Here is a 12,511-nt window from a genome sequence, read left to right on the forward strand (position 1 = left end):
CACCCAGTCACTTATGTCTTTTTTTCCCTAGGGAACCTTTCATGTGTGAATGTATGTTTCCAGTATAGAATAGTATAAAAATTCACTGTTGTGTTTCAGATAAAACTGTCGGTATCATCATCTTCCCTTTCAGCTTAGGAACAAAAGTTGTTTTAATCATTTCAGTTAAGTGTAATTTATATTTGATCCCAGTATAAAATGTATTGTCTTTATGACAGAATGATGTTTTATGTATATTAACGTAAAGCACTATGAAGTCCTATTAAAAAATAGATTATTTAAAAGGACAGGATTATCTACAGTTAATCTGATCATTGCAGTCACATTTCCAGAGAAACATGTAATCATAGGACAGAGAAAGTTAAAGTTTCAAAAATTATGTAAAGTGTAATTTAGCAATTTTAAATCAGTTTTATTACAAAGAGATCAGAATTATCGTCATTTATTTAATTTTACATAGTGTAGCATTTGTTGTAAAGTTTCATATGATAATAAACAGACATTCACAATGTAATATTGTGTCTTTTTATCAATTTTTCACACTGATGTGAAATGACAAGAGACAATAATGACATGTTGAAAACTAGGTGTTTTATTAGCCTTCATACTCCTGGGCATCTGAGTGGGATTGCTGCATTCAAACCTGCCCAAAAGAACCGCACCAAGGGGGAAAACCAACCCTAGTGTGATTCAACCAAACTAAATGAGCCAGCTGTTAAAGCCTGAGTCCGTTTTTTGGTGGTCCACTTTTCGGTCCACTTGGATGACAGATTCTTTCAAAAACACCCTTAGTGTAGCAGCCTGTGCCATGCAACAATTATTGTTCAGTGTAGAGCTACATTATATGAACACTTAAACTGCCACAGTTATTCATGAAATCCTCTGCTGACTTGCCAGAAGATGGAGCTGTTGACTTGTATTTTGAAGGATAGTAATGGAGTAAATTGGGATGACAACGTGAATAGTGGTGTAGTCAAGTCAGCCTTTGTCAAGTCGAAGACCAGCACTAGTCAAGGCCAGTCCAAATGAGAGACAGAAAAATAGAATCTTCTTCAAGACCACTTAGATACTTGTTCTTAATGTATGTGATGTAAGAGACTATATCTTTTATTCAACCCGGTTTCACGCCAGGTCGTTATATAGTTACGTTATTTTGATTTATTAATTCATGTACAGGTTACGATTTTGACGTTTTTTTTCGTGTACATGCAACGATTTTTGAACATGTACAGGTCACGTTTTTTGAACCTGCTCCGGGGGACGCAACAACGCGGAAATGAGGCGCCACAGGCCGGCCACAACAACGGGACGGGGCCGCCTACTCGCGGGACGCAACAGCGGGCGCAGGGGCACACAACAACGGGGAAATGAAACGCCACAACGGGGAAATAAAACACCGCAAAACGGGACGGTTATGGTTAAGAAAAAGTAGAACGGGGAAAGTTTTGTGACCCATCCACCACCCCAACCAACCTCCTTGCGCGGCCTTTCGCCTTATCAATACTACTACTACTACTATACTATATGCTTCCCATTAAAATGTATTGTTTTCAATTGCGTAATCGCCACACGAAAAAAACGCCACTTACGTGTCCTGTCCACGACTTAATAGATTACATAACGTAACTATATAACGAACTGCCATGAGACCTGGCTGCTTTTATTTTAAGATAATAATTTTGCATTTTTTTTTGTAATGATCCAAAAGCAAGTACAGTGTTAACAACACTGTAGGATCAAATGAGGCTATAGACAGGTGTCACAGGTGTCACTAAAAACACAGGTGTCCCTAAAAAATACAAATTTTTGAAACTTATCACTTGTCCTGAAGAATCCACGGTACAAAGTGCTCAGTGACATTGTGTCTGCGGCCGAAATCAAAAAAAGCTTTGCTACCCGGCCCCTAATTATCATCAAGGGATTTATTGGAAATGTCCTCGGATATGTAAGGTATATCAAATGTGGCCAACCGCACTCATCCCAGAGCTGAGAAATATAGTACACCCAAAAGTAAGTGAAAGAGAAAGACACTCCAATGGGGTTATTCACTGAAAAAACAGCTACCATGGAAACAATGTTTGTTTGCACTTCATCAAAGGACCAAAAATGTAGTCTATTTAGCAAACTTGTGATAAGATGAATGTGGGTACACGTAACATACACCACAAGGAAGAGAGCACAATAGTAGCATCAGACATAATGATGACATAATCTTTAATAAGTGTGAATGGATCAAACTGACAATCCAAAATCCACTATGAAAACTAAAGACCAAGATGAAAGACTAACATCAATATTAAACAGGCTGGCCTGTTTTGTAGCTCACTTGCACAAATCAAGCAAAAGGAGGTGAAGAAAACAGCAAACACTTATAAGATAGTAAAGTAAAATAGGTCAAACTATGCTAAGCCAAATGAAGCTATGGACTCGTATGCAGAAAAGGTTTATTAAGCAGGAAGAGGTGTAAAATTATAAATACATGGTCTATAATCATAAACATACAAACTGTTAATTATTTAAATCTTCTAAATTCAAATATCTTTGATTTTGTGTCTCCAATCCCCACATAAGCATAATGCCAGATTACACAGTGGCATGTTAACCTAGGACACAAACTAATGAGCTGATCATTTCAGACAGGTGTGTTGATGCTCTGAAACATCTCAAACATGCAGGGAAGGTTTCTAAAGAACAATGGCTGATCATATAGAAGACGTGACATTGTGACTGCTCGAACTCTCAATCTTCAGGTCCAAAGGCAAACACTGATCTCAGTGAGCTATTGTCCAGGGGCCTCATTTATGTAGCTCAGCGTAAATTCAGTCAGGTAGACTCCTATTACGTTGTCGCTCTTCTCTTTAACTGATCAGCTGGGCAGTGGGTCTTTCGGTTCTGTATACCAATTAGAATCGGGCAATTATGTTCTAACCAATCACAGCAGTCTACCTTGTTTTAAATCTGTTCTCTCTCCTGCTTCTGTCAGTTGTGTTTTCAGACGAGTGCGACCCGCCTCCTCCCCTTCCACCTCCATGCCTTTTCGAGGGTTTTCTCGGTCTTCTCCCGGCTGGCGGCTCGTGTTCCGTCTTTGGATTCTGCTCACCACCACCAGTGTCTAGTTTCCATTGGTGGATGTGTTTGGTTTTCCTACACATTAGATTTGTATAGATACCCCTTTACAATGGAGACTAATCTCCAATTAAATGTTTGTACCTACGTGGATATATCTTAGTAATAAATGCTTGCATATCTGCAACGGAGTCTCTCCTGATTGAAATAAAAGATTGCGCAGCTTTCATACCAGAAGATGGCGTAACTTGAAAAGTATCTACGCACAGAAATATTCACATGTATAAAACCGGTCGTACGCCAGGTCCTGCGCACCTTTCCTTTATACATCACAATCAACGTGAGATTGAGCGCACATGAATGAGTGACCGACCCCGCCTTGCCTCCTCCCATAAATGAATATGGAAATTACTATAAATGCGCCCCCGACGTCATTCTTTGTCCAATCACAACGGGTGCTAATCGCGGAGGTGGAGGCAAGAAAAATGTTTTTATGTTTGGAGGTTTGTCATCTTAGATAAGCAATAAAAGAAAATGGTGACCGGGCAGTGAATGCACCGAACCATGGTAGAAATAATACAAAAAAAAGTTTAATATCGAAGTGGAAATGAAGAGAATAGCGGCAGCGCCACACCTGTTACAGAACAACATGCATCTCAGTGTTACGCATAATAAGCAGTTTGAACTCACTGATCAAATGCGATTTATTTTATTTATTAAGTGTTAGTATGCTCAGTGAAACTGAGTCCAGCGCGAGAGAGACCTGACTCAGAGGAGGAGAGGTTAGTGAGGCCAGCGTCCCCACGGCAGGGAAGAGTGCGCACAGATCCGCTGCGCCACACATGGATGAAATAATGAAATAGTAAATAGGACTACAGTAACCGAAATATGTGCAGATTCAAGACAGTCAAAACGGCCCAGTGTTTGGTGGACCGGGTACACCTTGTTCACTTAATAGCCTACAAATCATCCACGGGATCAACTTCGCATCACATGAGTTAGCCCCCGCCCACACAGCATTTGTTCCTGGGGAGATGGCTCCGTGTGTCCCGCCTCCTGTGTGCCATGGATGTCTGAGCCTCAGCTACTAAAGACTCACAGACACTACTGCATTTTCCGTGCGATCTTTTGTTGCCAGTAATTTATTTCATCTATGGGAAATACAGAGGATGACTGAAAGTATTTTCTAAGTGGATTTATCATTCATTTTCCGTACTCATGTTTAACAGAGATTAAGTAGCCTGCGAATTAAACAGTTGATAGTGTGAAAGATGTGAAACATTTTCCACATAATATGATCTAACTTTTATGGAGTATCAGCGGATATAATTATGTTTTTTCATAGACAACATCACAGACTTATGCCAGTAACTGTAGTGCAAACATTATTTTGTAATGTTTCAGTTAGATTGAGCCACGTTACAGAGCCAGAAAAGACTTTGCGGACGGCCCGCACATTCTCACGTCAAGTTAATTTTTCATACATCACAAAGTGTCCGTGAAAACCAGCGTACGCAAGCTTTTCGAGCGTACGCAACGTTTATACATGAGGCCCCAGGTGATGACTGCTTTAAATATTTGGTTATATTTTATAGAGTCAGCCAGACTCAATAACATAACTTCCCTTAACTGGAACTGGGCTGATTGTTAATCAGAATCAGGTGTGTTAATGCAGACACACATTTAAAATATGGAGGGCAGTTCTCCACAGCACAATGCCTCATTAGATACATGTATGATCATCTTGCAACACCATGGACTCAAACTCAGAACCTTTGAGGCCGAAGGAAGGTTCTGATCTCATGTTACGTTTACATGTAGCCGGCTATTTTCATAAAGGGACATTTTAACCTCTCCGTTTTCAAAAATAACATTGTGCCCAGCTGTCAGTTTTCAGAAAAGTGTTTATTTCATGTACCCGTGTATATATGCTGCCAATGCCGTCAAGAGCATGCCAAACCTGTAGGTGGCAGTGTAACGAGAAGCTCAAGTCCACGTTAGCCAATCAGAATCCCGAAAATAGCAACAACAGCAACTAATCACTTCCTCTCTCTTCTCTTCCTCACTTCCTCTGCCCCTAATGAACATCAGAAAACTTATATAATGGACAAACTATTTACATTTCTTCACAGAAAGGCCAAAACTCAAAACAGTAATGCCATTCTTCTCTGTAGAACGGTTTAGAACGGTTATGTATAGATGATCTTTGGTCATTTCTAACTATTCTGCCCTCGGGTGATCCCTCTTCACAATATAGAATCTTTGTTTCGTCCCTCGGATGACGTATTGCTGGACCAGCCTTCCATTGGTTAACAAGACATAAAGAAGTGTCTCCCAGAGCATGATGGGAAAAAATTTATGGTTGCATTAGAGCTTTCCACGATCGGCCGTGAGAGACAACAGAGAATTCATAAACTATGGACATTAAGTGTATCAATCTTGTATGTAACAGTTTGGATTTATTGCACAAAGACCCCGAAAAACTCTGTAACATCTGTAAGGGCTATGATGACACCAAAGACATCAGCAGAATGGCAGAACATTTCTTTCAACAAAATTGCCCAAAAATTAACACAGATTCATGAATGTACGTTGTATGGAACCATAATGATGGGAGCAAAGCAGGAGGTAAGGTGACGAAGTATAAGAGTGCCAAATTTCAGCGTGACAGACTGATCTCATTAAGTGGCATATGTATGACACACCAATCTGTATGCCATTTTGGCGTGTTATCAAGATGCCATTTGGCCTGCCTCAACCTACATTACGTGTGAATTATCGGCGTAGCGAGTAGTATGAAAGGACGGAAGTCCGCGGATGGGTAAAACACAGGACTTTCACCCAGGAGAACCGGGATTGCGTCCCACGTGTGGCGAGAGACGCAATCCCCACGCAATTTAAAGGGTTATTTCACCGTTGGGAAGATGAATATCTTTAAATTGGGTCACTTATGTAGTAGAAATGTGAATTTTTTTTTAAATTGGTGGCTTCTATGCCGAGGAAAGCCAGAGACCAACTAGAATATTGGGCAAGACCAATGGCCAAGTCTGAGTGCAATTACCAAGGAGTCCAAGAGAAATCTGAGGCAATAGGAAAATGTCTGGAGTCCAAACTCGAGTCCAGCCTCGGACTATGGCACTGCAAGGTGTGTGACGAATGAGTTAGTGGCAAAGGTTTACCCACATCCCAAGAGATACTTCTTAAAGGGATATTTCACCGTTGGAAAGATGATCTTTAAATTGGGTCACTTATGTAGTAGAAATGTGAACCTTTTTTAGAAATTGGTGGCTTCTAGGGCAAGAAAAGCCAGAAAATGTGTTTTTGGCTCATGTGGATGAAAGACATCAAATCCCAGAATGCACTTGCTTCGCTGCTTTAGCGTCTACTCCCAAGCCACGCCTACCGTTTCCAGACAGACAGTGAGACAGTCAACTAAACTCAAGTGTGTCTTATTGTCATTTCAACCATATACACGAAACGTTTCACCATGGCTCAAGTGATTACACAATTAAAATATATAAAATCGACATTACATAAAAACGGCATACGAAACAGGCTACATTAAGTGCACACACATTATAGGCTCCTAAAGTTCAGCTAATACATAGCTACTAGCATTAGCGCTTGGTGGGCTGTAAACACTGAGTATAAACACAGCTGTAAATTTGCGTGGAATGTAGAATGGTCGGCATTTAACAGTCACAAACTCCACCAGCAGTTAGCAGTTAGTTGGATACAAGAACCCCATTTCTGCACCAGTCAATGTTAACACAGCCCACCTCCACTAGTCTTACCCGGCGACAGAGCAGCAGGCCTGGTAGCTGGATAGTCCGGTACACTGTTGTTCAGCCATGTTTCCACAACAACAAAAACACAGCAGTCTCTGAACTTGCGTTGGGAGTTTCGTTGAAGTTGGATGTAGTCCAGTTTGTTGTTTAATGAGCGGACACTTGCAAGCAGAATTGATGGATCAGGTGGCTGGCTAGCGTTCCCGGCTTTCCACCGGCACACTGGTTCAACGTTCCCCGCTGATGGTGTCCCTTTACCGGCCAGAGGCATTGAGCAACACCGCTGGTCTCCATAGCAGGCGGGCGAAGCTGTGTTGAGTATTCCGTCTGTAATAAAGTGTCCTGCATATTCTCCAATCTGTACCACGTTTGCGGTAGTTTGAATGCACATAATTGTTGTTCTAAAATTTCCTTCGGGATGAATAAATCTATCTATCTATCTATCTATCTATCTATCTATCTATCTATCTATCTATCTATCTATCTATCTAAAAGTTTTCTGCCGAGAAGCCAGTAGCGAAGATTCAAGATGGCTGACGCTTGTTTTGGTTCGGGAATCTTCAGAGAAAGACGACAGTCCAACCTGCTATGGGCTGGTTGAAAACATGCAGAAGTAGCTTCTACTACTGGCTGTAGTCCATTGCCTCTGGACTACAGCCAGTAGTAGGAGCTACTTCTGCATGTTTTCAAGAATCAAACCTGAACCTGAAATCTGAACCATCCTTCCGACTTTTTTCAAACAGTTGTGTCTGGCCAGAGGTTTTATCTGTGAGTTCTGCAGAGAAAGAGACATCATCTTTCCTTTTCAGAGTGACACATGTTAGCGCTGTCCAGGTAAGCACTGACACATGGTTTTTACTGTTAAAGTAAAGGACAGGGTTCCCTCCTAGAAAGGTTGTTCCAGTGAAGGCCCAGCTGGGGACAGTCACAGACTGATTGCAGCTTTAGTGAACAGCCCAATAGTGTCTGTGATAACGAGACACAGACGGATTCGCGAAATTGATCATTAAAAAATGCTATAAAACAGATCACCTAGGGAGGTGTTCCAGGCACGTCCAGCTGGGAGGAGGCCTCGGGGAAGACCCAGGACTAGGTGGAGGGATTATATCTTGAACCTGGCCTGGGAACGCCTTGGGATCCCCCAGTCGGAGCTGGTCAATGTGGCTCGGGAAAGGGAAGTTTGGGGTCCCCTGCTGGAGCTGCTCCCCCCGCGACCCAACACCGGATAAGCGGACAAAGATGGATGGATGGATGGGATAAAACAGATTCCATAGGGCCCTATATTAAGTCAGTACTAAAACTTAACTGTAGATTAGGGTTAGAATCTAACTGGGGATTAGAGTTAGGTGTTAGAGTCTAACTGGGGATTTAGGGTTAGGGGTTAGGGTTACAATCTAACTGGAGATCAGGGTTTATGATTAGGGTCAGAATCTAACTAGAGATTTGAAAGTATGACTACGTCTAAGTTTCCAACCAAGCCAACCCAATGTCAAAGTAGTTTAAAAATGTCTTAAAAATACATAAACAATTCCCAGTGACTTAGGCCTGGTCGGTGCCAAGGCTTGCAATACCTGAAGGAGCTATGAAGGACTGATAGAGGCAAAAGGGGGCAAAATAATTTGGCAAGGACTGAAACATTGGCAAATGATAATTGAGTGACTCAGTTCTTTTTTGCCACTTCTTTTCACATTTCAACCAAGTCTGTGATTTCCTTGCATTGAGCTAAAAAATGTGGCAGCACATCATTGGGGTTAAGAGGCTGTCTAAAACAATCAACCAACGAAAAGATGAGGATTATTCAAAGAAAAGTAAAAGAAGAGATGTTTTCATTACCAAGTGGACAGTTGGCGACAATGGCGAGGTTCGTGGCTGATTAACAGCAGCAGTTAATCGTAATAACTTGACAACTCTTAAATGTGTAGTTCAAGAACAATGCTGGTGATTCCTTTGAGGCAAACCTTGGCTGGTAAAAAGCCTGTGTCCAAAAAAGTTAACTTCAGGCTCTACTTACAACCATATGGTTCATTCAAACAATGTAGTCTTCAGCAAGTTTAAAGAGACAAAGTTTATGTGAATGCTACAGTATGGTGTCTTAATTAGCAGAGCTAAAACTGAAGTGCCAAACTCATCTCCCAATAGATCAGTGTTTGATGGGCTAAATGACCATTTACTTTGTGATGTATAGTGGGCATCATCAGACACACAAACAGTCAGGTTCCGTGAGATTTAATTTGCCTCTATATGAACAATGTTTTGCAGCCCATTTGTGGCTCCTAAAGGCGGTGTGCTGAACCCCTCTGGACAGGAAGTTTGCATGGGTTAGTCAGATGATACATCTCGACCAATGAGGCGTCACTGCCAGCAGAGGTGTGAAGATAAACAAACATCACCATGAACCCATCAACATATGATGTAATCATTACTGAACAATGATGTTTTTTCAGTTGATATTGTTTCTGACAATGCAATAATTTAATCAAGTGGAATTGTTTTGATTTTTTTTAACATAAAAAGGGATTCAATTACCATGTGTAATGTGAGAGGGGTTGCTGTCAGTCACAAATCCACAGATAATTATCTCCCGACTGTGGAGCTCCTCTCAGCTCTACAGACTGTTTTTATCTTTACTGTTTTTGTTCACTCTCACAGCTCTTACAATGATAATAATTCCATACATTTATATAGCGCTCTATCATAGACACTCAAAGTGCTTTGGGGGGGACCGCACTCTACCACCACCAATATGCCTTACGATGCCAGACGCTCACCTCTCATCAGACTGCAATGGAGAGGATAGATGGGAGGTGGGAAGGCCCGAGGCTTGCTGACTGTTAGGCTATGCTCGCAGGCCGAGAATCTGAATAGTTATAAGTCGGCAGGAAATCAAGCAGGGGGCTAGCGGTCCACCTGCTTGACTCCAGAGAGGTGCTAGAGGGCCCATGAAGGCACTGGAGGTCTGGGAGCAGAGTTTGGAAGATTTAGAGGGGACTGGAACAGGCTAAAGAGAGCCAGGTTCTGGAGCAGAACTTTCACCTGAATAATGCCACTTGTTGGCCAAACTCTGGCACCCGCTCACAGATGGCAGTGAATAGCTTCAGGAAGTAGTGCACAGGTGGATGGGAGACCGATGGTAAAGTGTGAGGGCATCTGGTGGCAACTCTGGAAAGTTCCTTAGAAGTGCATTGCCCTGGTGGAAGTGGCAGGAACAGAGGGCCTGACTGAGCAGAATAAACTGCTGAGGCAGCCGTCGAGACACTGAGATGGCCTAACAAGATCAAACCAGACCGGCTGTTCTCATAAACCATACCTACATATAGCTACAAAAACTACTGTAATTCGTATGTATACCAGGTATTTATTACCGTCAGGGCCAGTGTCTCCCTCGGTATCCCCCTCCACAATGTCAAAAGTCAGTTTCATTTGAGAGAGCAGAAATCAACTTTGAGAGGAGAGTTTACCTGCGAGAGTGTGTCTGCTCTCAAGATCACGCAAATCAGACAGTCACGGGCACATGGTGGCTGCTGTGTGGCGTGATCCTTGGTTTTACACGCTAAGGCACCATTCTTTGCCTCTCCTTGTGTTTTGTTTCACGCTCGCAGCTGCCTGTACAACTCTCAATTGTTGAAATTATATAATTTCTTCATGAGCATGTTTTATCGGGAGATATGACATAAACCTGACGCTATAAAAGAAAATGCATGGGGCTTTTACTAGGAAGCTGTTGAAGACTTAAGGGTTCGGTAAGCTTGAAACAAACTGAATCACTGACCTGCCGCCCAACTGTCTAAGTATTAAAGTTCTTATACCTGCTCCAGACCATGCTGTTACACTTGTTCAGATAGGTCGAGATCTGGAAGTCTGGAATCTGGGGGTGACAGAAGATTGAAAGAAAGCCAGAACACAGGAGGATTGAAAAGAAAAATGATTATTGAAAGTCTTGTGGACTAACAGAGAAAGTGTAGGAGGTGACGTTGTGATGTGTAGAGGTAAAAAGGAAGGACATCAGTGTCCAACAGAGACTGAGAGGGAGAAAATGAAGGGTGGGGACAGCAGTAGAAAGAGAGAAATCATTTGTACGACAGAGTTTGAAGCAAAGAGCTGAGGTCTCTCTCATCCTCCCACTGATGACGGAGACACAGGACGGAGCAGAGCTCTGCTTTCCACAACTCTTCAACACCTCCTGCAGGAAGCTGACATCTCCTTGGTTTGAAGTGATGCTCATTCACATTTTTCTCTACTCCATCTCTCTGCTCACTGTAGCTCTCAACCTGCTCGTCATCATCTCAGTCTCCCACTTCAGGTTAAGATTATTGTCTCAACACTTGAAGTTAGTGATATATGAACACTGTGTGTCAGTTTCATGGTCCTGGTATTGTGCATGCTGGCTTGATGTATCAATGTCATGGCTTAGAAGGATGCTTGGTGGAGCTATTTATGATGTTATTATAATGTTACACCTGTTCTTTTCATACTGTGATAATCAAACTGACTGCTCTAAAACGAGTGTTTTTGGAATAATTTTTTTCAAGTGTTTAAGAAAGAACTAACATAAAATGTTTGTTTGTCATTAAGATAGGAGGACTTGTTGGTTTAATAATACCTTTCTCTTTCCCTCCAGGCAGCTCCACACACCCACCAACATCCTCCTCCTCTCTCTGGCTGTCTCAGACCTTCTAGTGGGCCTCGTGGTGATGCCGGGAGAAATCTTCAGAAAAACATCCTGCTGGTTTCTTGGTGACTTTGTGTGTTTTCTTTATAATCTTCTATCAGCCATCATTCCCGCATCCTCAATAGGTGACATAGTGCTCATATCAGTTGACCGTTACGTTGCTATTTGTGACCCTCTGCATTACAACAACAGAATCACTGTGAATAGAGTTAAACTCTGTGTTTGTCTGTGTTGGCTCTGTTCTGTTTCCTACAGCTTTCTCTATGTGAAGGATGACCTGACTCAACCAGGGAGGTATAATTCCTGCTACGGAGAATGTGTGTTCGTCATTGACAATATCTCAGTGAATATTGATCTTGTTTTGAACTTTATTGTTCCAGTTACTGTCATCGTAGCTCTGTATCTGAGAGTATTTGCCGTGGCTGTGTCTCAGGCTCGTGCCATGCGCTCTCACATTACAGCTGTCACACTCCAGCTTTCAGTGACTCCAAAGGCAAAGAAATCAGAGCTGAAAGCAGCCAGGACTCTTGGTGTTCTTGTAGTTGTGTTTCTAATGTGTTTCTGCCCATATTACTCTGTCTCTCTTGCAGGTGACAGCCTGGGCAATTCTTCAGCTGTATCCTATGTTATATTTGTGTTATTTTGTAACTCTTGTCTAAACCCTGTGATCTATGCATTTTTTTTTACCCCTGGTTTAGAAAAGCAGTTAAACTCATTGTAACTCTTCAGATACTGCAGCCTGGCTCCTGTGGGACCAACATGCTGTAGAGAGGCTGTGGAGGGACTGAGATCAGACTTGGTCTAAGAATTAAATTAATGAATATGATCCTGCTGTTCAGTGAGTGAAATGTCAAAGCTTTAAATTCACACATGTATGACACTTTTTTTTTCCTAGGGAACCTTTCATGTGTATGTATGTTTCCAGTATAGAAAAAATCCACTGCTGTGTTTCAGAAAAAAAACTGTTGGTTCACTTTCAGCTTAGGAA

At 42.0% G+C, this 12,511-nt stretch overlaps 1 protein-coding gene across 1 annotated transcript; it reads left to right on the top strand.

The window, feature by feature from the left end:
• The first annotated feature begins 10,978 nt into the window (after nucleotides 1-10,978).
• On the top strand, nucleotides 10,979-12,291 carry LOC114565161 (trace amine-associated receptor 13c-like). Its single transcript, XM_028593052.1, is given in 3 exon segments — nucleotides 10,979-11,154; nucleotides 11,473-12,199; nucleotides 12,202-12,291. Coding segments are annotated over 3 exon segments (993 nt in total).
• The last annotated feature ends 220 nt before the right edge of the window (nucleotides 12,292-12,511 follow it).

The sequence above is a fragment of the Perca flavescens genome, chromosome 12 (assembly GCF_004354835.1).
Source record: "Perca flavescens isolate YP-PL-M2 chromosome 12, PFLA_1.0, whole genome shotgun sequence".
NCBI lineage: Eukaryota > Metazoa > Chordata > Actinopteri > Perciformes > Percidae > Perca > Perca flavescens.